The sequence below is a fragment of the Diplotaxodon limnothrissa genome, linkage group LG9 (genome assembly GCF_057381915.1).
Source record: "Diplotaxodon limnothrissa isolate DT_005_m linkage group LG9, D_limnothrissa_male_GT1.1, whole genome shotgun sequence".
NCBI classification, from domain to species: Eukaryota; Metazoa; Chordata; class Actinopteri; order Cichliformes; family Cichlidae; genus Diplotaxodon; species Diplotaxodon limnothrissa.
This window is the reverse complement of record NC_140604.1, coordinates 28,144,349-28,171,190: the sequence shown is the minus strand read 5'-3', so window position 1 is coordinate 28,171,190 and position 26,842 is coordinate 28,144,349. Positions and strand designations below refer to the sequence as shown.

Sequence of the window (26,842 nt, the reverse complement as noted above, 5' to 3'; positions counted from 1 at the left end):
AAATGTAAAGATGACACCAAATGTGCTCAGTCTGTCAGACTAAAGGTCACATTTATTTATTCCTTTTTTAAAATTCCATGCATTTGAAAATAATTTTGACATTTAACTATACGAAACACTATAACTGAAGGTTGATGTTTCAAATACATCAACCTTCTAAACCTACTAAACACAAACACCACAACAAGCAGCTGTGATGGTTCAGGCTCATCTGCTAAGGAGTCCTTGGTTAGACACTAGGCCAGCACCTTGCACTGGTGTGTGCACATGTGCATGTGACTAAGCTGTTTTGTACACTTGCAATGTTACAATGTTATCTAAGTGCAACCAAAGTTCGCACAAATAACAAAGTATCTGTCTTGGAAGGAAAATCAGACCTTGTATACGAGACACATTTTCCTCTGTTAACAGCTGCCACTGAGCAGCAGCTCTTGAGTAAGAAAAACTCAGCTGTGCCTGAGCTGAACAGTCCATTTGTTTAATAAAAAAAAAAAAAAAAAAAAAAAAAAAAAAGCACCAAAACAGGCGTGTGAAATTGCAGCAAAGATTCCTCCCATATTTGAATCATTAAAAGTAAAACTTGAAGCAACACATTTTTTTTCCTTGGGTAATATGATTTTACGAAGCAGAGGATTATCAGAAATAAAGATAACAATGCGAGTGTCACATAATCAGACAAAGGAGCCGTTTCAAGCCAAATTATTTGCATCAGACGCTAAAATTCATCCATCCATCCATCCATCCATTCGCTTCCGCTTATCCTTTTCAGGGTCGCGGGGGGTGCTGGAGCCTATCCCAGCTGTCATGGGGCGAAAGGCAGGGTACACCCTGGACAGGTCGCCAGTCTGTCGCAGGGCTAACACATAGGGACAGACAACCATTCGCACTCACATTCACTCGCACATTCACATCTAGTGGCAATTTGGATTATCCAATTAACCTATCCCCACAAGCTGCATGTCTTTGGACAGTGGGAGGAAGCCGGAGTACCCGGAGAGAACCCACGCAAACACGGGGAGAACATGCAAACTCCACACAGAAAGACCCCGGCCAAGTTGGAAAATGACAAAAAAGTAAAAAATACACTATAAAATCAGCAGGATATAAATCATGACATAGTAAAACTCATGGAAATTCAAATGCAACTAAAGATAAACTACCCCAATGGGAATGCTAATTTGATAATTAGATCCCTCGTTTGTTGACTTGAACATTTCTAAACAAAACCCAACGTATCCTGATGGTGTTCAGACACCACTGCAGGACAAAATGCAGGCACAGGCATCACAATAAAGAGCATTTATAAGAATGAAATGTCCACATCACCACATCAGCCAAAAATCACAATTAGTTGTGTAACTGTTCTTTTTGTATGTTTTTGATTCTCTACACACTTACAGTCTGAGTTGACCTCATTTGCCAAAAAGGACAAATTAACTTACAGATGAATGTGACAGAAAGCATTAATATTATTTATTTATTTGTATTTTCTACAGACATAACAAAAATATAACCTTTGTTGATTAATCTAACCCTCAACCACAATCATTCACCTTAGCTGTCTATAAAGCCAGCATATAAAGCCTTAAACGTCACCTTCCCACTCCTTAAATGCAAAAATTAAATAAGTCATCATAATGTCCCATTCGAAAGAAAGCAAGTGCAAACATCACAAGATGAAGTTCAAGTTCTCCAGCTAACAGCCAAAACATGTAGGAGAATAAAGATAAGGGGAAAATAATTTGAAAAAACCCACAGAGTCCGGGTATGATAGATCTTAAAATTCACAAATGCAGTCATCAAATAGACACCATGGATTGTATTTCATTGCTTATTGCTACTTGGCACAACACACGCCCACCAACAGAGCCCAGGACAATGTTTTAATGCAGGCCTGCTGATGCAGACAGTAAACGAGAACCATCTTAGAGAAACTTAGCCATGCTCATTATCCTCACAGTGTCAATCATCACATCAACAAAACTCGGCTAAAACTCTGCTTTTGTACTCCATCTTGAAATCTCCAGTAATACTTTTTTTTTTTTATAATAACAAAACAGCAAAATAAAAGCATTGAAAGGAGAAAGAGCCAGGAGACGAAGCTGAAATGATGGAACGGACTGAATAAAAAGTGCAGACGTGATGAATGGGGAGATGTGGGAAAGACAGACAAGCGAGGAGGTGAGAATGCGTTGATGTAATTGATGTGTGGACTCATTTAGACAGGTTTTCCATATGCTGTCAGTTCCAGCAGGACAGACTGCTTTTAAGGAATGAACTGTGTGAAAGACAAGTCGTTTGACCATGACGCTGGAATGTGTGCAACTGACAGTGTGTGTGCACGTGCGCTCATCTTTAAACGCATACCGGCATACACATACTATACGAACCAATGCAAACACACATCCAGGGGGTAAAAAGAGTGCATGTATGTCTTCACCGTGATGACTGCACTCGTCAGCACCGTGAATGACGCTCATTCTGGGCCAAACATCTGAAAAAACTCAGCAGAGGGGCTCACAGTGCTTAATGTTAACCTGCTAACATCAATCAAATTGATCGGATCAGTCTGTACCCTCGCTCGGCTTTTTGCGCCGATCGCATTTTCGCTCCAGCTACGAAATAAGAGTTGTTCTTTCAATTTTTACAATCATTACTTCTGACTGAGTTTTGCCATCTTAATACCTGCAACCAGTGAAGCTGCTTCCCTTAGTTTAACCATTTTCTACAAAGTGAATTTAGATAATCTATTCAAAATCTTCCAATTACAGAGTCGCTCTTTTTCCCTCACACTATAAAACCAATTTTCTAACATTCCTGCCTCTCATCCTTTCCGGCTCCTTGGTGTTAATACAGTGTAAATAGACCGGACAGTAATTGAGCAGCTCGCTGACAAGTGCTCCTGCAAAGTGAAGGATCAGGACAGAACACATGAGACTGAATTTCTCACGTTTGTAATCACAGTTTCACCTCATCCTTCCTTTTGATGCCACATTGCATGTGAGGGCTCACATGTCAGGTTGCATTCCTTGGACTGAAACACCAAATAAAAGGACATACCTTGCAATAAGTAGAATATATTCTATTCTGTGCGTATGCAGCAACATCAGCCGCTGCTCTGAGTGGTCAAAGTCCTAGCCCCGCCTTCAAACCAGCCATTTCAAAAGCACTGAGATTATGTGCCACAGTCTTCGACCCTAGAGTGCCTAGCTTTGGTTCATTTGATTTGAAAGAAATAATCACATAGCTACTGCAGACGTTTAGTTCACATTAATATGGTCATACTGAATATCACATAGTCACATATGGTATCGCGAGATCTGCACTGACCTACATCAATGGTTCTCAAATGTTTTCTACCATGTCCTACTTTAGTATCTGAAAGAGGTGAACGCTCCACAACCCACAGTTTAATTAATCATGTAAACAAATAGCTTTTGTGATCACTGCAAAAGATTTATTTAACAAACTCAACATTTTTCACCTGGCCATCAAGAACACATCTGCAACGCTTTGCTATCCAACCAGTGTGCCCTACTTGAATGCAAACCCTGCAATAAACATAAACCTGTGACTTGCAGCAGAGTCAAGACACTGCAGTTGGCAGCAGCAGCAGCATTTTCAGACGCTCCAAGTTTAGATTCAGCAGTTAAAGCATTAGTGCGGTATTCCTGCACGAGTTTTACACTGACATGCAGCTTCCATGTGGCATTTTTCCTTTGCACTACTCATTTTTAAAACCTAATGTACCCAACAAATCTGCCTTGTGCCTCGAACACACAGACTTCAGGGCTCCAGAAGATGTACTTTGGTTAAGTGGTACTACCACTAGTTTGCAACATTCAAAGATGCCAAAAAAAAAAAAAAAAAAAAAAAAAAAACAGAAAAGAAAAAAGTGACCAGGAGTAACAACTACAGGAGGCAAAGTCTAAGGGAAATAACACCTCCTGTCCAGCTGAATACAACTCAGACTTTAAATCAAAGTTTAAAAGGGAGCAATGGATTTCAGACTGAATATTGTTACAAAGCCGCTTAACACAAACCCACCGACACTTTTCAATACCCGTCCTAATATCTCACTTTAAAAGCTGCATTTTCCCGCCGTCTTTGACTTGACTTTTCACAGCTTTTCATTTAGTGCTTTTAACAGCGCCTCATGTCTTTGCATGTGCACCTGTGTGCCTGCACACGAGCTGTACCCATTAGCTGTGCGTTATTGCACCCTGTCATGCTAATTGATGAGTGGTTCAGCCTTGTTGTGATATCCTCCTTTTCCCAGCTGTTGCTCAGCTTTTTGTTGGCCTCATCTATTAAGGCCTTACATGTCTTGTTGTCACGTCAATCTCGTGTATTCTTTATTTGAATCCACTACCCCCCCAACCCTCATACACTTCTCATCAAAATATCTTTTGTCTTTTGCCAGGCTGTCATTTTAATAAGAATATTACTCTTAACTGACCTGCTTGGTTGAGTGATGAGTGGTTTGCAGACTGAAAGGCAGCAGTAAAGACAAAAGATAAATGCGCGAGCCCCCCCCCCCCCCCATTATCATTACATCTTGAACTCTGGCACACACACATACACACCACATACATCCTTCTACTGATCAGCAGATCAGAAGCGGCATGTTAAACCTCTGTGTAGCAGAGGGCCCTTGTAAAAAGAGTCTGGGGCACCAGTGACGATTGTTTTGAAAAGCACTCAGCTGAAAAGCATTTTGGGATGACAGTCGGTCGACTGAAATAGCACCTGTGGAGGAACACACCACTGTCAGAGCTGGGGGGTGGCGGGGTGACATACACACAACATGTCCACAAGGCACTTGAGCACACACACACAAGTTTGTAAAACTCTTTCACGAACACAGCCTCGCACACGCAAAGATGCATAAAAGATTTACAGGCTCTCTTCTGCTACCGTGAAGTTATATCTGCACACACCTCCGTACACACCCACAGAGACCGAAAGTCCTTCTTTCACTAAAATGATTTCACTTGCACGCAAGAATTCACGAGCACAGAGCACAACACACACACACACACACACACACACACACACACACACCTGTCCTGGCAGATGCCATAGCTGTGTTCTCATGTCTGCCATCGGGAAGGTCAATCTGTTGTAAAGCTGTGACTGATTTAATACAACCGGCCAAGATCACAAACGCCGACACTGATTGAAAATAACTCAACAATGACAACAATCCTCCTGCTGTCCGCTCAATTATAATACTGTACTTTAATAGCAGGAAAAGGCGCATCCTGGTATGTCACTGCATTTTCTCAGCCAAGTTTTTAATACATTGTCAAGTAAATAAGCAATATAATGGCAGATACACAAGAGCAGCAGTGAAGCCAGACTTTTTATTACTTTTATTTATTTATTTATTTTTTTTTTTAAATGGGGGTGCAATACAGCTGTCATGAAGACAAAAAAAAAAAAAAAAAAGTAGTGAAAATTATTGTGGCCAATAATTAAATCATGATTATCATGAATTTAAATGATTATTCATGCTTTTGAAATCTACACCAAATCAAATCTATGGCTCTATCGAATAGAGTGAGCGCCTGGGGAATAAAGCAACAGTCAGAGGGACTTACTAACTTTTGAAAGATGCTAGACCGTCGAAGTACTCAACTAAATATGCCACTGGTTGGTGGGGAGTGAATTTGAGAAAGAAATGGTTCCCAAAAAGCAAAGCAAAGGAAAAAAAAGCACTGGCATGCAACAAAATGTGGAATAATGATGATTTAATCTCAAATATCTGTAATAATGTTCATGCATTTTTCATTTGTCATTTATTAAAATTATAAATATATATTTTAACTCAAAAGTACAGTTTTTAAATTTAACCCTAACCCTTGTGCGTGTTTTTTATTTTGACAGTGAATGCGCACCTGCGGACCACTTATGTGCAGCCCTGGTTATTTAGCTCGTCATATTGCAGCCACAGAAATTCTTTTGTCCATGAAACCATAAAGCTGCACTTTCTTTTTGCCTTATAGTCTGAGTTGTCATAACTTCTCCGTTTTGTGGTAAGCTTTTCTTTGGCTGTCACTTCTTCACCCTGACCTGTCTTATTTGGCTCAGCAGAACTGAAATGCTTTTACACGCGCACTCACATAAGCTCAGCGATTCTCTGCGCGATCAACCTCTCACATGTTTAAGCTGCGGGAGATTTCACTTGTCATGTTTGCATAGTAAGCTAACGATTAATAAGACGATGTCAGAGGAATTGGTGCGCAAATTATCATCACTCACAGATCAGTGCTGTCGCTCTCTATACACAGTTCGCACGATTGCAAAGTGAAAGCAAAAAAACAAGCGCAAATTCAAACGCGATTTCAATATGTCACATATTGACAGTGGCTCACCGATGCCAATGACATAATTACCCAGCTACATTTCTGAAAGAATGCAAAAGCATTGACATATATTTTTCCTTCCTACAATAGCCCGACGGGCAGGGCAGAGATAGATTTTGGTAGCCCGACTGAAAAAATCGCTAGCTTCGGGACGTCGGGCTAGCGATATTGCAAGCCCTGTATCTGATTGAGGAATCACTCATCTTTGGAAAAGAGAGTTTATTACAGAGAAATGGCTCTTTCCAAAATAAAAGCTATACTATCCGCTTCTTCTGGGCTATATTCTCAGCAGCATAAGGAGAATCCTGTGCTAACAGCTGTCTAAATGACTCGGCTAAAGTTAGTAGCATGCTTGCTTTTTTTTGTCTGCTTCCACTTGTCTTTGCACTACGATGATGTCGGCGTAAATGTGCAGTCATATTCGTTGTGTTCCCACTAGTGCTTTCAGGTTAATCTCGTTGAAATGACCTTAACGCCACAACACGGCAAATCTCCGTTAACGAGCTACCGCCGATCGCTCCGTGCATGGGGCTAGACGGCCAACACGTTAACGAGCTAACTGCGCTAACACACTAGTTCACACCAATGTAATTGAGCATTGCATGGCACATCCAACATACTGTTTTACTTTAGTCCATGACTCGCTTACCTTCAGGGTCATACGTCACATGAAAACCAAAATAATTCCAAACGCCAGATCTGAATGAGGTTCAATTTGCTTGTTGCAAGTAGAGCTTAACTTCTGTCTCGCTAGCTTGCCCTGCGCTCTTCCTTCTGACTATGCTGTCTGTGTTGAGCGCTCAGTGGATCTGCGCTGGACAGTGCAGCCTAGGCGGAGTAGTCGAACACAGATTCACTGAGCGCTCAACACAGACAGCATCGTCAGAAGGAAAATTGATAAAATAAATTACAAATGTTGTATTGTTCGATACATATGCGTACCGAACCGAAAGCACTGTATCGAACGGTTCAATATCGATACGAATATCATTGCACCCCTAACTAAAAGCTAACACTATAAATAAATTCAACTCACTCCACAGGGTAAATAGTAATGCTCTTTTTGGGGGTCAGTCACTATAATTATTGATGATTTAGTATTGTTATTATGAATTATTTACTACTATTATTAATACTAATTATTACTCAGTATGGCTGCCATTGATTTAGAACAAAGTCACTAAAATGAATTTTAAAAACTTGTGCTACTGAAGTTAATCTTTTTTAAAATGTTAAAAGCTGCGTTTGAAAAGACTCAAAATGTGGTTCTTCTTTATGTAAAATTTAAATAGCTGCTCACTCATAAAACATGTTTATGTGGGAACAAAATCCATAGAATAAATAATTCTGAGGGAAAACAAACCCTTATTTAGTTTATTAGTATTTATATAGAACTTTTCAAAATAAAGTTATAAAGTAAACAAATAAATTCAAATGCACGCCAGATGAATCCATTATCAATTATAATCTCTGCCATAAGCTCATTCTCACATGGCCTCATTAGCAGGTGTTACGAAGTCGCCGTTTAAACTCTGAGCCCCTGCGCGGTCCACCGTCCGCCCTCACAGACACGCTATTGATGCCAGAATAGCAGCGCTGCTCCCATGTGACTATTTGTTAAGTCCACTCCTATCAAGAGAAAAGCCCACTCTTTAAAAGGACTACAGGATCATGGAAACATCGCAGCCCTCATTTCCCCAAATGCACCGGCGGAGTAGGCAGGCTTATGTATTCTTATGTCTAATTCAGGGAAATGTAAAAATGACCACTGTGATTCTGAAACCCTCAATGAAAGAAATGAGGGCAACAGTATTTACTCACATGACATCAGAGCATGCAGTCTGACAGATGCGACCACAAATGAGACGTGATAGGTTGGTTCAGGTATTTCTGTGTCTAATTCTGGGAACTGATTTGTGATTCTTGAGACAAGAGAGATGATACAGAAGCAGAACAAGGGACACCAGGGGCAACAATATTTACTTAGACTTCATTACGAGCACATGCACCCTTGCACACACGTACGTACGGGAGAGGGTTTAACCTAAACCAAACTCTGACCTCTCTGCACCCTCAGCTCCGTTACAGAAGCCAGCTTCTATCTTCACTCTGCATGCCAGCCAATAATGTCAACTACGAGCTCCTGTCAGGCTGTTTTTAAACACAAGGACAGAGACTCAATTACAGCAGAATGGCTTTTAGGAGTCACCCTCCATCCGGAGAGACACACACCTGCTAATGGTTGTCAGATTTGCAGGCAAAAGGGTCAAAGGTCAAACCAATCTGCGATCCGCAACAATAAGCAGCTTCCCTCGGCCTGCGCTGTGAACATCACTCGATTAGGACGACGTAAACACACCATCATGCAAGAGAAGCAGGCCAAACTAAACAATTGAGAATTTTAAAAAGCGAGCTTCTGATTTCATAAACACAAATTAAATTCAAGTACAGACTCTTTGCCATTTCAAGTGACTAGAAACATTAACAATAACACAGGTCAACAAAGGAAAAATCATGTAGTTGTTCTAAACCTGCAGCTGATTCGTCATCCCTAAGCAGGTTTGCGGAAACCTTTCCCCCCCAAATTAAAATCTCCTCATTTAGTGGATGAATTCGGAGATCCAGCAGCCTGTGGCCAAAAAAAATCTTTCTGGTGTGACAGATGCATTTATCAACCCATTAACAAAAAATAAATAAATAAAATTAAAAACGAAATAATCACATGTGTGCAAGCTGTCTGTCTGTGTCATACAACCATTTCTCTGCACCCAAATGCTCTCTGGCGAACATACAAAAGAACCCAAAATAACGCTGAGGGAGTGAGGGGGACATCAATCTGTGGAGGACCCTTGACTGTGTAATCCTAAACCTTCACCTTCCTCTTAATACCCATCATCCCCCCCTTTAATACCCACACATACCAGGACAGAACAGGGCCACAACAAATGGTCCCGACAAAGGGCAGAGTTCGGCCAGTAGCACTTGTGCACGCACACACAGATGGGTAGTAGTAACACACACACACACACACACACACACACACACACGATAGAAGACATACCCAAGGAAGACGCACAAGAATCAGGAGGAGATGTAAGTGGGGGGCTTTCCCCTCCTAAGTTGGCAAATTTGATCAGAAGGTCCACAGCCAAGGGTCCCATCTAAGCCCAGGGCTGAGACACTGCCGTGGCCTGCAGCCTGAGCCATCCGGCCACACTGGGGGGTTAGGCCTCATTTTAAAACGAGAGCGAGAGAAAGATGAGAGCCGGGCCAATCAATAAATACAGAGAACACATGAACATTCACTCTGGACACTCATCCAAACAGATGAAGGGAACGCAGGGGCGCGAGAGGAGGGTGGATTTACACTGTGGTGATCAGTGTACATGTTACAATTACAAAAATAAAAAGCCTCCTAAATCATGAGATGAAAGTGGAGTGCAAATGTGACGATTAAAATGGGGGTGGGAGTGCAAATGGCAATGCCCACAAATACACTAGAAACCCAGTTATAAATGCCAGCTGGCTTTTCTGGCTCGCTGCAGTCGGAAACTACCGAGAACTACTCGGCTTGCCTCCTGTTAACTTTAGGACTCTGTACAATTCAGTAAAACAGACACATTTGGTTCGTACTACTGCTGATCTGCTGCTTTTCCTTGACGAGCATACGATGCTCAAGTGCTGGAAAAACTGTCCTACAAAAATCCTATTTTAGATGCTATAAGATTTATACACACACACACACACACACACACACACTTATATACAAGTAAAACTGACAAAAAGTAAATTTCAAAGAATATCTTCCACAGCATGTTGCCTTATTATCAGCAGGCTGGTGCTGAAGCCACGCGCTCTCCAAACACACAAGCTGCTATATAAATAGAGTTGTGGTAGGATCATAGATACAAAGTAAACAAAACACTAAGATTGTGTGAAGTGGGATCTCCTGCTTCATCAGCAAGCCGAGGTACGTGTGTGTACACCGCACACTGACTGATGACCTTTTTGACGCACGTCTCTCTGTAGTGTACTGAAGTCCTACATCCAATTTGCTTACAGCCTCCTCGCCACACAGGACAACTTGAGAAGTTTTAGAAAACTTTGGAGGAAATTTTAGTTTCCAACAAACCTGCAAAGCATCTGAATCACTATTAGTATAAACACTCAGCTGACACATTATTAAGTACACCTTGATAAACCCAATGCAGTCTAATGAGACATACCACCAGTATAACCTTCTGTATAAAGGCTTATAATGTTCAGCAACTGTGTAAGGATAACTGTAGAGTAGTAAGGTATTTGATCCTGGCAAATGTATTTGTGTCACATTGTGATGCTTGGAGGTTGACTTCATACTTGGGTGGCTGTAGCTCAGGATGTAGGGACTTTACTAACTGAAAGGTGGGCCGTTCAATGCCTGGCTGCTCCCATCTGCATGTCTAAGTAAGATACAGAACCTCAAGTTGCTCCTCTGATGCGTTCATGAAAATGTGAATGTTAGAAAGCACCACTTAGGAAGAAAAAAGTGCTGGGGTGACTGAGGCGTGTTGTATAAAACGCTTTGAGTAGAGTAGAAAAGCGCTACATAAGAACAAGCCCATTTACCGCTGAACATACTAATTAGAGTAATAATTATTAATAATACTAATTAAGGAATAATCATTTCATTGAGGAGTAACTGCAACAGATAATCAGGTAGAAATCAGGTAACCAAGCGACTCTTCAATAACAGTAATTTATGTTTTTATGCTTTATTTTGATAGGACGGGTGGAAGAAGCCTGGGGCAGACGCGCATGACTCGCACCAGGCCTCGAGGACGGTTCGATATTCCGTGGCAAACGGGTCAGTCGACCAAACCTAATCTACACCCTGCCCTCTTCTCAACACTGAGGATACAGCCATCTACACAAAGTACCACAAACAGTATTAAATATGGGCATAGCTTCAGGATAAAAAACAAAAATAAAAATAAACCTGCATTTGAAATGAAAACACTCTTCAAGGCTTCAGAAACCAATCGCTGTAGCTACCTCCATCTTTTATACTGACCGTAACAAGGACTCGCCACCGTCAGTGTGAGCTCCATATGGGGGCAAAGGAGTCCCAGATTCAGATATAGATTGGGATGATGTCTGCTCAGCTCTTAATGGTAATCCTGTTAGCATGCTATGGATAATGGGCAACAAAAATGCTCCATTTCTGTGCGGACATGATGAAAATGTTTTGTTCATGAAGCACAAAAAACAAAAGCAAAACATCTTTTATATACACATCAGTTGTTGTTAGACTTTTTCAAAAGCAAGGACAATTTCACATCCTTCCAGTCCCACCATTACAAAAGAGCTCCAGCTGCATCATTTTACTGTTACACCACTTATGCTTCACAGGTTTTTAATACAGCCTTGGTTAGATATGTATAATCCCATTATGTATGATGCGAACTCCCTTTTGCTTCAGGGACATTGGACATCAGTATCTGTATTCTCAATGTACCCAATCGAATCTGTTCTAGTGAAACCTTCTTACTTCCAGGCACCAGCAGAGTGATCAGCTTGAAGGTGTAGCATATAACTATCTTAATGTGACTCACTAATGGTGACATCTGTGTCAGCATTTTCTCCAACTAAATTTGGATTTCTGGCCCTCCTGTGATAAATAACTTTGAGGTTTCAGTTTTTATACAACAAATAAATCAACAAGAAAGGTTGTGAAAATAGCTGCTAGCTGTAAGTCTATTCCACATGATTAAATTAGGGCTTCTAAATCTAGCAACACGGGCAAGAGCAAAGCCTTCGAATAATGGAAATCTAGTCTACTCTTTACACGAGAATGGTGATGCTTCCCGGATTATGTAAAGCAAGCAGGAGGTACAAATGTAAATGAACCCATCTACCTCAGGCTGTTGATAAATACGAACTACAAGATATAAGCGGTGAAGTGTTGAGGGACAGAAACTCCCACCTGCAGCAGCAAATCCAATACACAACTTTAACAATGTAGCTCTGTCAGCTGAACAACAAGCATGACTGGAGGCCCAAACGGACTGACAAAATAACAAACACGCACAGTGAGTTACTGCCCTGCCCTCTATTAGGGAGCACAATGAGTGTGTAAGGGGATCTTAATGAAGGACTCCCCTGAGGCAAAGCCTGATGCCTCTGCTGAGGACTTGTACTGTTAGAGCTCATTAAATGAACATGAGTACTACCACTGACATAGTGGGAGAGTGTGAGTGTGTGTGTGCTCGTGTGTGTGTGTGTGTGTGGGGTGTTCAGTTACAATACCAGCTTTAGCTGTTTATGTCATGCAGTACACATGCATCTTTGCACCAATTTATTGAGCGTGCATGCCACTGTCATTCCATTTGTGTGTTGAAAGAAGTGCTTACACAATGAGACTTTAAATGGAGAGTGTTAGATTCAAGAGTGCCCGTGGCATTCTGTTATTGGAAAATACTTGCATAGTGTCACTGATATCACCGAAAATAAGGAAAGTCTCTTATTCTGACTAAATGAAATTGAAGATGTAATCATATCTGGGAGACAGAAAAGGGCACAGGGTGTGGGAGAAACAAAGACATTTGTAGAAACAAATGTGAGTCAGGATAAAGCAGAAAACAAATGACAAGTCAAAGAAAATAGGCCAGAGTAAGGAGTGTTGCACAGTGCTGAATATAATGTAGCAGTGCCCTCTTGTGGATGAACGTTGGACTGTTCTTTACACTTTTCAAAAGAAAGTAGGATAAACTTGTATTTAATCAGTCTCAGTGTATTTGGTGCCTTTTATAGATCCAGATACTGCTCTAAAAACAAAGCTTTACAGCTAAAACGCTCGAGGTCCACATAGCCTTTAAAGTCAGCAGTGTGTTTGTGTACTCACCTCCCTACCCTTGTGTGTAACCAGGGCAGCAAGTGGCTTGGCGTAAAAGCGGCTGTAGCTGAATCCCAGGCAACCGTACATACTGTTAGCAGTCAGCTTCAGAGCCTTCTGACGGATGTCGTACTGAGGGACAAAAATATTCCAATGGGAAAACCGGCTAAAATGAGTGCAGCGCAGCAAAATATTCAACAACAGATTTAATTAATCCGATATGATATGGTGTGGCGCTTTCCATCAGTCTCATCTAAGTTTCTGCCATTTCTTAGGTGCACTGTTTTATACACTGCACTGATTTTTATATATTATTACATATTGTTTTTCATTTATTGAGTATGTGTGCAACTTTAGCCGTCTTTCCATTAGTACCTACTCGGATCGACTTGCCAGGGCTTGACTCGGATAGTCTGGTTTTGCATAACAATTGAATACCACCCAATGTGCTTGGTTGTTGTTATAGCAACACGTCTGAGCATCCCGTGACGTAATTAGTATGCGACACGAACGCTACAACAAAGGTGGACATCGAGGCGACGATAAACCTGCTGCTCCGTCTGTGACTTTTCGTCCGACTTGGGGACCACGGCGTTGTTTCTTGTAGCCATTTCCCTCGTTGCTGGGGTGGTTTTGAATTTCGTAAACAAGACGCCACTGATTGGCTGATCAGTGGCGTCTTGTTTACAAGTCTGATGACGTCACATTTCAGTACCTGCTCGTAGGGCTGCTCGATTATGGCAAAAATGATAATCACGATTATTTTCACTGAAATTGAGATCACGATTATTTGACGATATTTATTTAACCCTTTAAGACCTACTATGGAACCAAGTCCACCAGAGCTTATATTATTTATTTATTTTTTTTTACATGCTGTAGTGCCATTTGTGGGAGCATTTCAAGTTGCTATACATCAATACAACTGTTATAGCCCATATTTTAATAATATGTATGCATTAAGTGCATAGTAATTACATAAATTGCAAAAAAGTGCAATAAACTACAAAAAAAATTGAAAATCGCTTTTGTTTTGTTTACATATATTTCTACTTGGAGAAATTTAAGAGGTTTATCCCTCAAAACTTTAAATACAATAAAGTTGCAAAAAATAGTTTCCCACCACAGGAAATTTATTTTGAGTGTCTTCATAGTTTTATTTTGGAGATACACCAATTTTTATATACTGCAGGAAAAACAAAAAACAATCCTATGATGCAAATTTGCAAAGAAAACAGCATGTGCCTCATTTCACTGTGGGAAGTGTTACGAACAGCTGATAGGAACGGCAAAGCGTGTTTCTGGAATATTATGTTTTTGTTCCTGCAAGCGCTTTTTATGCAATTTTTGCAAAGCTTTATGTGGAAGGAAACTGTGACCGAGGACAAGCTGATGGCATAAGATGTAAGTACAACTCCTCCGGTTTCATATGCAAAACAAATTATTGCGCTAGCTTACACAGTTCAGGTTCTACAGGGATTTAAAAATAGTTACGCAAAACGGAGCGTGCTGCTCTGACCGGCTTTAAAGGGTTAACAATGACTTTAAAAAAATAATATAAAATAGTGTGCAACACCACTGAAGTTTTTTTTTTTTTTTAAAACTCTCTTTTCAACCAACGGCAGTCACTCTCCAAATAACTTCTGCTTAGCTTTCCGAGCTTCCCTCGGGTCCTCTTAATCAGCGGTCTCCAACCTTTTTTGCGCCACGGACCGGTTTATGCCCGACAATCCGGTTGTTCAGTCTGACGTCACTAGCCGTGTCTGGGTCTAAACTCCGCTGCAGGTCCATATATCAAATGATCACTATGGCATTACTGAGAGTTGAAAAACTGTCTAAAGTCTTTCATCTTTAATAAAATGATCAGTGTTCTGCTCTACCAGGTGTAACAATTGAGTTTAACATCCAGGCATCTATGAAAACGGAATTTATGACATTTAACGGAGTTAGAAGTTAGCAGGAAGTTAGCTCGCTAGCTTCTATCTAAATACAATATAGCATGTCCTGACTGCGGGGTTTTGGAAACAAATTAAAACGTACAGCTCTGCTATCACTTCCAACATAAATGAAGACAGAAAACTAAACAGCAGTGACGTTTGTAGGCTTACTGAAGTTTGGCTAGCTGGTATGTAATGATGTGCTACGTGACTGCTAGCGACACAGCTATGTTAGCATAATATAAACAAGCTAACTTTTTTCCCACTCGATAAAAGTTAACGTGAGTGTTCTCGGTGGTCAGGAACAAATGTAATCGCATGGCAGGATGCTGTAAAAGGACCAAACTTCAGCCAGGAGAACAACTGAGATAATCCATCCACAATACGAGGTTAGTCATTCATATACTGCTGCATGGGCTGGGCTGTAGTTACATCCTAAGGTTTTAAAAACTGAGCTTAAATAAATGATTAGCGGTAATAAAAGCCGAGGGAGGTCAACAGGGATCACTGACTGTTTTAGGAGCTTTTTGAGATTAAATAGAAGAAAATACATAACATTAAACATGTTAACAACACAAAAGCCATATTAAACGCAGACTACTTTAGACCCGGAAGTAGGATACGTCACGTCATCACTTAACAACTGGATATTTTCACGGACCGGCCTTTAAGGTGTCGCGGATAAATGAGGGAGGGGCTAATAATCGGCTCAGTCATTTTTAATGATCGTTGAAAGCCCAGATCGTAATCGTGATTAAAATTCGATTAATTGAGCAGCCCTACCTGCTCGGATCGCTTTGGAGCCCTTGTCAGAGCAGGGGGTACCAGGTACTATGACCTAATGGAAAACCGTGGTGAGTCGATCCGAGTAGGTACCAATGGAAAAAAGACTTTTCATTCACGAAAGACGTCACATGCAATAACAATAAAGCTTCTCTGTTCTATTCTGACACCAGCTCACAAATACCACCCCTACCGCTAGTGTGTGTTCACGTGTGTACCTGCAGGTAGAGATCTGGGTTGATGTCTTGCTGTTTCATGAGCCCTTTGACCTGCTTACGCCGTTCAACCAGCTTCCTGATTTCCTTGGGCAGGATTCCCATTTCTAGGTTAGGATCTGGAATCTCGGGAATTTCCTCTGGGTCATCCACCTGTTGCCATGAAAACACAAGTCAAAAGTGTGTAAATGAATTGAATCTCGAATCCGAAGCATTTAGCATTAACGTAGCTGGACAACAGGCTCAACCTATAAACACAACTTGTGACCAGTTTTTGAACACTACCTCTTTCTTCTTCTGGGAGTTCTGAGCCTCCCTCTGCACGGTGGTGAAGCAGATGTTGAACTCTTGGATGATTGAAGGATACAGACTGTTGAAGTCAAGCAGCAGCACAAACTTATCATAGAAACCTAAAAATGAGAAGAAGAGAGTTAAAATAATTGCGTAAACATGAAAAAACAAGGTGAGTAAATACATTTTTTTAGACATGCCCAGTGCTTACCAACTTTAGGATCCAGCACCAAACCTCCAGCATAGGCTGCCTTCTTCTTCCTCTTGCCTTTGCCTGCATCCACATCATCTTCGCCTTCAGCCTGGAAAAAAAAGAAAAAAATAGAAGGAGCTTTATTTCAATTAACTAATTTGGAAAAAACAAAAATTCAGCTGCGTGTGTTATTTGGCTGCATCTTCACCGTCTCGAGCTGTGCTTTTTTGAAAGAAGGTTTGTCAGGGACGATGTAGTCTTTCTCGTGGAAGGCATGAAGCAGCAGGAACTCGTTCCTCTCAGAGCGGCCTCCCATCAGAGTACGAGACTGCAGAGACAAAGCAGGGAGAAAAACTCATTTTCCAGGACATTTTCTGTCACATACGGCGATTAGAGCTTCCAGAACAAGATGTCAAAAAAGGATTTTTTTTTTTTTGCCTCAAAGAAAATGGGAAAACATGTTGGTTTGGACTTGAAACAAGTCGGTTAAAAACACGAATGAATGAAGGCAGAAGTTTGAAAGAATAATAGTTTTGTGAAGTAAAACTGATGTCTTTGTCAGACAAGTGTGAGTGGATTGTGACAGCATTTTTAGTTGTTTTTACTGATATCAGCATTATAAAAATTTTAAAAAGTAGATAAAAGATTGGAGAAAAACCCGTCAACCCATGTTACGAGTGCTGACATTGTATAATCTGCCCACCAGAGGGCACACTGCAACTTCCCAGTTGGAAACACACACATTTGGACCGAAGAGCTGATCCAAGCAGAGCTGAGTAAAACGGAAATGAGTAAATAAACAAGTAAAAATAACAAACGTTGGGAGTGGGAAGTCTGTTTACTGTATTGTGTGTCCAAAAGACAAAAGGAAAAAAAAATTATATATTAGCCGATAAATTCGAATGTCATATTTTTAATCGCTCTTAAAAAAAAGCTAAAATATTGGATATCAGTTGGTCTATAGTCACTGTAAATCTGCCTCAACTCAATAATCAGAAAGGCAGAAAGACTACGGTGTGATCGCCCTGAAATACATGTTTGCTATTTTAGCTGAATCAAGCTGGATACCAAAGGTCATGTAATTCTGTTATTGGTACTAAATGCTAAATTTATGATATCAAGAAACTCGTAAAAAATGAATTAATTGAAAACTCAGTGAAACAGTTATCATTTCCAACACAAATATGTAAAACTGTAGCTCCTGAAACCAACTGCTTTAAAATACGACCCTACAATTAAATTTTATGCTTTTTGAAATGAGCACTCTGTTTGAATAAAGCTGCTTTCAACATCTCACCTGTTGCCTTTGCAGAAAATACCAAGATACAGAAAGCACATGACAATCCAGCATAAAAATATCAACATCTTACCCAGACCCACAGCACACAGCCCTGACATTAACGCCATGCAGACTCATAACGATACAGCTTAAATGACTGTGGCTGTTCCCATACAGTGCTACTGACATGACCCACTTCAGTAGCTTATCTAATTTTGGTGTTTTTTGTCCATAAAGCCAGCGTCACCTTCAGCCTGCTTACTAAATAATTATCTGCATTTGTCTTGATGCACGCTCAATCATATACTGTAGGTAAGGAAATCTCAAAAAAGTTGATTGTTTATCTTGACTGTGTTTTCAGTGGGAGAAACGCTTCGACACTCATCCAAGTGACTTCTACAGATCAGTCTTGAGGTCTTCTATCAGTGGTGCTGGGTTCATTCATTATGCAAATGCATTGTTTATAAGGTTGGAGAAACCTGCAGTCAGCTGAAACTGAAGATGAACAGAATCATCTTTTTGGAAATTGGCTGAATTGCATCACTTTTAAAAATATGGAGTCCAAGGAATAAACAATAAGTGTGGAAACTTGTGTGAGAAACCTAAAACCAAAATGTCAGATGATGATATTGCTATTGTGGCTTAGACTTGTTATGCTTTTCTTGATCAGCTGAGAGAGACTGCATTACTAGAACCCTTACTTCAGTGTCTCGGTGAAGTTAAATCCCGGTTGGCCTCAAACTTCCTTAACTTCAATGAGAACAAAACCGAAGTGATAATTTTTGGACCAAGTGGCAATCCCAGCACCTCCCATTTTAACCTGCACAGTCTTTAGCCTTTTATTAAATTGCATGCCAAAAATATTGGGGTTATATTTGACAGCAATTTCACCTTTGAAAAACAGATTAGCTCAGTTGTACAGTGGTCTTTCTTCAAACTGAGGCTGTTATCTAAGGTGAGATCATTTTTTGGCGATTCATGCTTTTATTACATCCCAGCTGCACTAATGCAACTCCGCTGGAGTTAGCCAGACCTGCCTGACAAGACTGCAGTTGGTCCAGAATGCTGCAGCTCATCTTCTGACACGTACTAAAAGATGTGAACATATTTCCCCGGTGCTTGCCTCTCTTCATTGGCTCCCTCACCACTTCAGAATTACTTTAAAAAATTTTTATTGTTGACTTACAAAGCCCTGAATGGACAGGCTCCCAGGTATTTGTCTGACCTCTTGCAGCCTTATGCACCCTTTAGGTCTCTTAGATCAAGGGGTCTTTTGCTTTTAGCCATACCGAGGTCGAGGCTGGTTCACAGAGGCGATCGAGCATTTGCAATCGTAGCGCCCAAGCTGTGGATTAATTTACCCCTACACATCAGACAGGCTCCTGCTGTCAATCTTTTTCAATCTTATCTTAAAAAACATTTTTATTTACTGGCTTTTAATACAGCATGAGAGTTATTTGTTAATTCATATTTGATGTTTGGTATCAATATTATAGGTTATTTTAATAGGTATTTTGTATTCTTGTACAGCACTTTGGTCAATGTTCCTGTTATAATTAAATGTGCTATATGAATAAATAAAATAATAAATAAATAATTATAAGTATGTGACTAATTGACTGTTAATACTCTGGTATGCTGCAAACTGTCAATTTGAGTTTTGTGGCTCAGCCAAACTATAAGATCATTGTGCATGTTAAATTATGTTAAAGAAAGAGCAGCATTGTCGGCATTACCATGACGTTTCCAGCAATACTGGTGATCTGCAGGGCGAGTGGCAGCACGTTGAGCTCACACATGATCAGGAGGATCAACTTGGCGTCTGTCCATGTCAACTCCAACAGGTACAGGAGGTGAGGAGAGTCACTGACACACATATTCATATATATATATATTAATGTACACATATTATTTCCCACATTGATTTGTGAGCGAAGAAATAACATGTAGAAACTTTATAGATGAATAATACAAAAGAAATGACTTGTACTTCTTATCCTGTGTTTTTGGTGAAATTACCCTTTACATGTATTTACCTGTAGAGGTTTTTAATGTCTTCTTGTGGGACTGTGATTCTTTCCGTCTTCAGCACCTGAGCAGTGAGTTCAGTCAGATGATAACTTTTACAGCGAATCAGCTCTTTGGCTGAGATCTCCACGTCACAAACCAGACGGCCACAGGTGGCGTTCTTCTCTGCAAAGGCACTACGACCCTGCGGATTCAAAAGCACCAGCACGACAGAACATAAAGCTTCTTTTTTTCTTTTTTCTTTCTTTCTAGTACATTTGAAGAAAACATTCTCAGCAAATTTGTTTCCTTACCCCTAATTTGGGCATATTGGACCTCCTGAGGCGTCCAATTTTTGACCAATGGGGAACCTTACACACATTGATGCGCTGGAGAAGAACTTCCAAGTCAAATCCAAAGATGTCATGACCCTACAGAAAACAAACATGTACAGTGTTTTTAGCCAGAGACAAAACAATAACTTTAAACCCAATTAAAAATCATTATCACAATCTCAACGTCTCCTACTCACCACCAGCACATCAGGGTCAATCTTGTGCATCTTGGCCAGGAAGAAGCCGAGCAGAGTCCTCTCTGTAGAAGCGATCTCCACCTTCCCATTCTAACAGAGAGAGTCACACCGTCAGTGTCTTCACTAAAATACAGCACCCTGCTTCTTCTATTCAAGTTCCATGTAAAGCAGCAAAATTAACTGAATTTTAATCACATTCACTATTTTGGCTTCCCAGACTTCAATGAGTGATACTGGAAATGCGTGCTACACAAATAAAACAAAAAGCAAATCAAGCGCTCCCTAAATAACCACGGATACGCTTGTGTTTGCCAGTCACAGCTGTTCCCTGCATTGTGCAGAATGAAATTTCCTAAACGCGCTCAATAGCAGCGATGCGCTACTGATAACAGACCACCGATAGAAAAATAAAAAATTAAAACAAATAACTGGCACAGCAGAAGGTGAAGCTTGTTCTAGTAAAGTCCAGTATGATGAATGGAGCAAAAACAAGAGGAACTCCAATGCTTGCTAATATGAATTGTCAAAATCAACTAAGACATCCGTAAGTGTCCAATGAACATGGTGATTAACAAAAGGAAAACTGTTAACATGCTGGACAAAAAAGCATGTTGCACCCCGTTGTGCAAATATTCGTCCGAAGTGACCTGTACTGTATATTAACAGAGGAAAAATAGACAGGAATGTCCCACAGGCAGAGTACGGACAACATCCAGAAGATGATGAATCCCAGATTTGTGCACTAAACGTTAGTATGCATGTTTAAAGCTGCAGTTTATGAATGAGTGCCAACACGCTGAGGTTTACATCTGGATACGCGCTCACCTTCTTTCTCACAGCCTCGTTGAAATCATAAGGAAAGATGCAGTCAGCTGGTCTACTGATAACTGAGAAGACAAATAATAAAATGACAAGCCCACTCATTTAGTCTTTGGTTTTACTTCTTAAATGACATTTTGTTTTACACGTTAAGGCTGGGGATTGTTAAAATAAACAGCAATAAATAACTATGCATACAAAGACTACATTCTCATGTGCGACGCCATGAAAAAACTCACCGCAGAAATGAGTCTGGTACGGAGGCTGAGGAGGAGATTTATCCATGTGGAAGCGATAGTGTATAAGCGCAGCTAGAGACACAATCTGCAGGGGAAAATGACTGCATTGAGTCCTCACTTCTTTAGTATTTCAGTCTGTTTGCAAAAAGCATAAAATCGCAGTATCCGGCAGGATATTTGATCGTGTGTGTTCTGACCTCATTTTGGTGAGTTTTAGGGTTCTGGACAGTCTTGAGACTGATGGACATGACAGTGAGTGGTGGAGGTGGGAGATCTTTGACGACTGTGATTAAATCACTCCTCAGAGAGAGCGCCTCCACCTTACACCAGCTGACCGGCTGGTTCATTAGCTCTAACATTGACACAGTGAAGTTTAGAGACTAAGTTTAACATGTCATCTGAATTTTTTTGCAAAATTCCAACAGATAAAGTTAAACTTAGTAAAAGTCTACATCTCCTACTCACGTGGTGACTTGATATCCAACCAGCAAGGGCCTTTAATCTTCCTGCTGAGGAGAAAGTGCTCCAGACTGGATGTGTTGGTTCCAAAAATGTGGGAAAAGGTCGCCCCCTTGAGGTCAGAAGGCAGCGAGGGGAACTCAGCCTGCGAAACAATATTTCCCAAAGGATTAAAGCTTATCTAAACATAAAGAGCTGGATAAAGCGAGGACAATGAGGGAATAGCATATATACAAGTCTGCTCACAGAATATCTGACTTCCAGGTACTCGCACTGAGTGGGCACGTCAGGAATTTCAAACGCATAGTTCTTCTCCACTTTCTGTAGGACAAGAAAAAGAAATCAAACACAAGCTAAAAACATGACTACATTCACACTTTACAGTCTAATCAGACCTTGGACTTGAACTTCATGATCTTAAACTTCTCAGAGAGCTCGTTGAACTCTTGGTACACATCCATCATCCCTACTGGAGTGTTGGACACCTCCCCGGTCCTGGGGTTTGTCTTCTGTTAAATGCAATACAAACACTAATTAGACTTTTAATCAGTAGATATTTCTGTATAAAACTTACATCTCACTTTTTAGATTCCAACAAATATAGTTCCATATATTCAATTGCTAATATTGTGTAGTGGAAAACAAATATAAATACTACTTAACTCAATCATAGTTAAACAACACAATCACATAGCTTTCTACTTTCACAGGTAATTCATTTTTCGACAGATGAAACTTACATATTCGCGAGGTAGGAGGTACATGGTCCGCTCAATGTTCTTGATGCTAACACAGCAGCTGACATGAGACTTTGCAGACTCAATCCACACTTTTCCAAACAGGTACACCACACCTTTCATTTAAATTCACATATCAGGGTGAGCTCTACAAACCTGCCCATGATTTTTTTAAAAACAGTAAACGTAACCGCATTGTATTTTATCCTCACAGTGGGTGAAAATGGGACCCACCTGGTTGGTTGTATGGGTCTTCGAAAGCATCCAACCAATAAAAGCGGAAAACCTGCTCCCCGTCCGGGCCCTCCACCAGAGGAAGTTGGCTGGAATCGACCTGCACCTCGGCCGGAGCGTCGTTACCTCCGCCCTCCTCCTCTTGTCCCCAAGAGCTTCCAATTCTGCTGGACCTTGACAAGGAACACAGCAAAGAAACTGCTAAAAACCCATCTGCTCATATGTGAACTATTCCAGTTTAAGAACATAATTAGTTCTGTGGGTCATGCTAACTGCACCTGCAATCATCAAACTGACTGCACAACGCAGTCAATATATAATCAGGCAACACAAGACTCCCACGTTTTTAAAAGCAAGTGTGAACAACTTTAAATGCTGCTCACTTGCTGGGGAATTCATTTTTGACTTCCTGCAAGTTAACAACACAACAAGACGGCTTAGATCTTTATTTTTAATCTGGAGTTACTCAAAGCTACAATCATTTCAGACCTTAATGAGTCCAGCAATGTTTTGTGGGGGATTGACTGCAGGTGTGACACAGAAGAGTGACATGTTTTGTCTTCTTCTTTAATGTATGGAGCCCTAATGTTTGACCCAGATACATTTGTGAACCACTGAAGTGAACTGAATTGCAGTCATTTTCATAATAGCCCAATGCAATAATCAGCCATCGCATTTAGCTTTTCGAATTCCTTTAGAAACACCGGCATGTGCAGGTAAAACACGGGAGGAACAGATGCCACAGGAGTAAACACCTGTTTAAATGGCATTTAAATTGACTCACATAAGCACCGGGTTAATTTTGCTATATGCATTTTATATTTTCCTTGTCCTTGCTTCGTTTCCTCGGGACTGAAAGACAGCAATTTTAGCACAACCCATAGAACTACAACTATGGGAAATAAAATGAGGCTGAACTAAAGGCATGAAAAACTCACATGAGGACTGGATCCTGAGGTTCACCTTTGGCCTCAACTTTGACTGCAGTCACTGCTGCTACTTCATGTTTAGACTCCGCATCGTCTTTCACTACAGGGGCCTCCTCCTCAAGGCCAACCTCCATCGGTTCATCAAAGTCCATCTCATCAAATGCCATGGCATCATTCACTGAGGAACATGTTAAAATGTAAAGTTAGTGCATAAACTTTTCACAAAGCAAAATAAAAAAAAAAAAAAGGCAAGAGATTAGAAACTATCTTCATTACCTTCTTCTTCGTTCTTGTCTTCTTCATTCAGCTCTTCCACTTTTACCTTCTGCTTTGCCACAAGAGAAGCAGATGTGGACGAAGGAGGACGGACTGATGACCTGGGGGCAGAGTGTGATGGTGGCGTTCGAATCACTTTTGCCTTTACCCCAGCAGCTGAGGGTGAGTCCTGCTATCAAAGGGATGATGATTCGTTATAATTTCAGGTAAGCCACTTTATAAACATGTCTAAAGAGCTAATCAATATGCTTTGATTAGGAGGGTGGAGTGAGTTACCTTTGGCAACTGAGGTTTGATAGAGAAGGGATTCATGGGTGATCCCACAGATTTCTTTTTCTTTAGAGTCACCACAGGTGGCGGGGTCAGAAGAGCTGGTTTCTGGAAAGACGGAGCATATTTTAAAGCCATATTAACAAAGGCTAAGACACCAAAAGAAAGAAATTACAGCCTTTAAAAGAAAAAAAAAGTAGAAGGGAATATGTCATCATGCCCAAACAGGAGAAAAGTAAAAAAATGGTGAGAAAAGAAACATAATAAAACATTGCAGATTTTAGAATAGTATGTGTAATCACAAGTGTGGTTAATAGATGAAAACGCCTTGCTACAGACTACTGTCACATGTTTAAATGAAGAATTACCAACCTCAGAGTGCAGGTCCTGTAAGATATCCCCTAACAGGTCATCTTTGGACAGATCCACATCTTTCTGTAAGAGACAAAAGTACAAAAACATCTGACAAATGCATAACGACAAAAAATAAAAATAAAAAATAAAAAATAAAAAAGCTGGATGTTGTTAAGCTTTACATTGACTGGAATATCCAAAGCACCATGCAGGCACAGAAATCATTACATGTAGACTGCATGGGGCATTTTTCACAGAAGCAAATCAAAGATGCTAACAAACACATACCTCAGCAGGCCTCTTGACGTTGCTGTTCATGAATAGGCTCTTAATGCTGTTGGGTTTGGCTACGACAGATTTCTTCACATTCTTCCTTGAGTCAGCTCCTTTGGCGCCTCCTTTTCCTGATAAAACAAACAAAACCTATTCATGCACCTGATCTGGACAACTTACTCCAGAAAATGTGATCAACTCCTTGTGTTTACCCCTTTTGTCTTCCACTACATCATCATCCAAATCATCGTCAAAGATTTCTCGTCCATCCTCCACGTATCCTGTTCCATCTGGCAAAAAAAGAAAAAGAAAAAAAAAAGGAGAGGTAACAAAACAATTGTGACGTTGGCACAGTATAAATATTCCTACAGCAGGCTGAGGTAACTGACACTAACCATCATCAATAATCCAGTCATCCTCTTGCCTCTCTCGTACCATCTTTGAGTACTCATCCTCGTCCACCTCCTCATACACACTGCTGAACTCCTTCACCTGAAAAACACAACACTGGTTAAAACACAGGTGTACTACTGTGAAATGACACCTGCATACAGCATCCTAGGATAGAGAAAAGCATGAATCATTTTAATGAGTGAAAAACAGATGCTGTAAAAGGAAGTATGGAGAGACTTAACCAGCTTTGTTTATTAAGCCACAGTGACGCAGTTAAAACAGGTGTTTGATGCAATTTAACACATTCTTCACACACCTTAAACCAGGAACCAGTGATATGGCTGCCTTTCATACCTCATACTTGATCTTCTCTCCCATCTTAGCCTTTTTGAGCTGTTCCAGTGCGGACTTCCTCCCCACCTTCTCCCGTTTCTCCCGTCTGGAGCGAGTCTTCGCCAAACCACAGGCTTCACTTCCATCGTCTGAGGAGAGGGTCAAGACAACGCAGTATGAGGAAGGGCCATTTGACTCGTTTCTTCAAACATATAATACACACATGCCAGATCGACCTGACCCCTGTTTCTTTTACCATTCAATGTAAACGTCTGCAGACTTACTGGTGGTCATTATATAGATTTTTGTCGTTCTCGAAGCGCCACAGAAGTTAACAGACCTTTGCATCAACGCTCTTCTGGTAGCTACCTTCATGTCCTCCTGCTTGAACCTTAATAATACTCCTTTTACAGTGGAAAACGCTGGCAAGCAGACAACGGTGGGCACTTTGGGTGTTAATGAGCGAAGCCTGATAGCAGGCGTATTAACATAATCTGAACTAGCTAACGTGTCAGCTAGCTTCTTCGCTTTGCCACCGCAATGTCGCCAAAAGTCAACAAAAACAGAAGTGCGAGGTCCAAAACTCACCGCCGTCCGGAGCGTCCATGTCTTTCTCAGGGTTTGACACTGGAGCCATGGGGAGAAGTGGGGGTTTTGTCTTATTTATTCGTACGGTTATGGCAGGTCAACACAACAACAGAACAGCTCGCGCCAAATCGTCTTCCCGGGGAAAGTCATATGTCGGAAGTGACGACAGAGCGCCCAACCAATAAACTGGCACGCTATCTCACCTCTGTCCGCAAGGTGGCAGTGTTGTACAATCCCTACGGGCTGCGCCCTATCTTCTCCCCTTTTTACCTGATTACATTTATCTGGCAGGTAAGTGTGTGTGATTACTGAGGTCTGGCGCGATGTGGCAAACAGAGCATGCGCTGAAAATATATTCACAATTTCGACCGTTTTCAGAATTTACACAGAAACCACGTTTATGTAACTTAAAGAAGTTTAAAATGCAAATCAGAGAAAGTTTCTGAGCAAAAAATTTGT

General features: G+C 40.8%; 1 protein-coding gene across 1 annotated transcript in view; it reads right to left on the bottom strand.

Annotated features, from left to right (window-relative positions):
• pola1 (polymerase (DNA directed), alpha 1) overlaps positions 1-25,910 on the bottom strand; it is a 64,263-nt gene extending 38,353 nt beyond the window's left edge. Inside the window, exons 1-25 of the mRNA XM_085362449.1 lie at positions 25,817-25,910; positions 25,465-25,561; positions 25,282-25,359; positions 25,085-25,200; positions 24,815-24,877; positions 24,449-24,550; positions 24,173-24,344; positions 23,906-24,074; positions 22,968-23,140; positions 22,737-22,849; positions 22,392-22,505; positions 22,243-22,317; positions 22,003-22,141; positions 21,735-21,889; positions 21,538-21,622; positions 21,305-21,366; positions 20,480-20,569; positions 20,262-20,378; positions 19,977-20,152; positions 19,677-19,806; positions 16,870-16,989; positions 16,680-16,770; positions 16,463-16,587; positions 16,181-16,330; positions 13,252-13,374 (exon numbers count right to left, since the gene is read on the bottom strand). Coding sequence (XP_085218575.1) covers positions 13,252-13,374; positions 16,181-16,330; positions 16,463-16,587; positions 16,680-16,770; positions 16,870-16,989; positions 19,677-19,806; positions 19,977-20,152; positions 20,262-20,378; positions 20,480-20,569; positions 21,305-21,366; positions 21,538-21,622; positions 21,735-21,889; positions 22,003-22,141; positions 22,243-22,317; positions 22,392-22,505; positions 22,737-22,849; positions 22,968-23,140; positions 23,906-24,074; positions 24,173-24,344; positions 24,449-24,550; positions 24,815-24,877; positions 25,085-25,200; positions 25,282-25,359; positions 25,465-25,561; positions 25,817-25,840 — 2,859 coding nt within the window. The 5' untranslated portion in view covers positions 25,841-25,910. The remainder of the gene's footprint in view (positions 1-13,251; positions 13,375-16,180; positions 16,331-16,462; positions 16,588-16,679; positions 16,771-16,869; positions 16,990-19,676; positions 19,807-19,976; positions 20,153-20,261; positions 20,379-20,479; positions 20,570-21,304; positions 21,367-21,537; positions 21,623-21,734; positions 21,890-22,002; positions 22,142-22,242; positions 22,318-22,391; positions 22,506-22,736; positions 22,850-22,967; positions 23,141-23,905; positions 24,075-24,172; positions 24,345-24,448; positions 24,551-24,814; positions 24,878-25,084; positions 25,201-25,281; positions 25,360-25,464; positions 25,562-25,816) is intronic.
• Between the last annotated feature and the right edge of the window lie 932 nt (positions 25,911-26,842).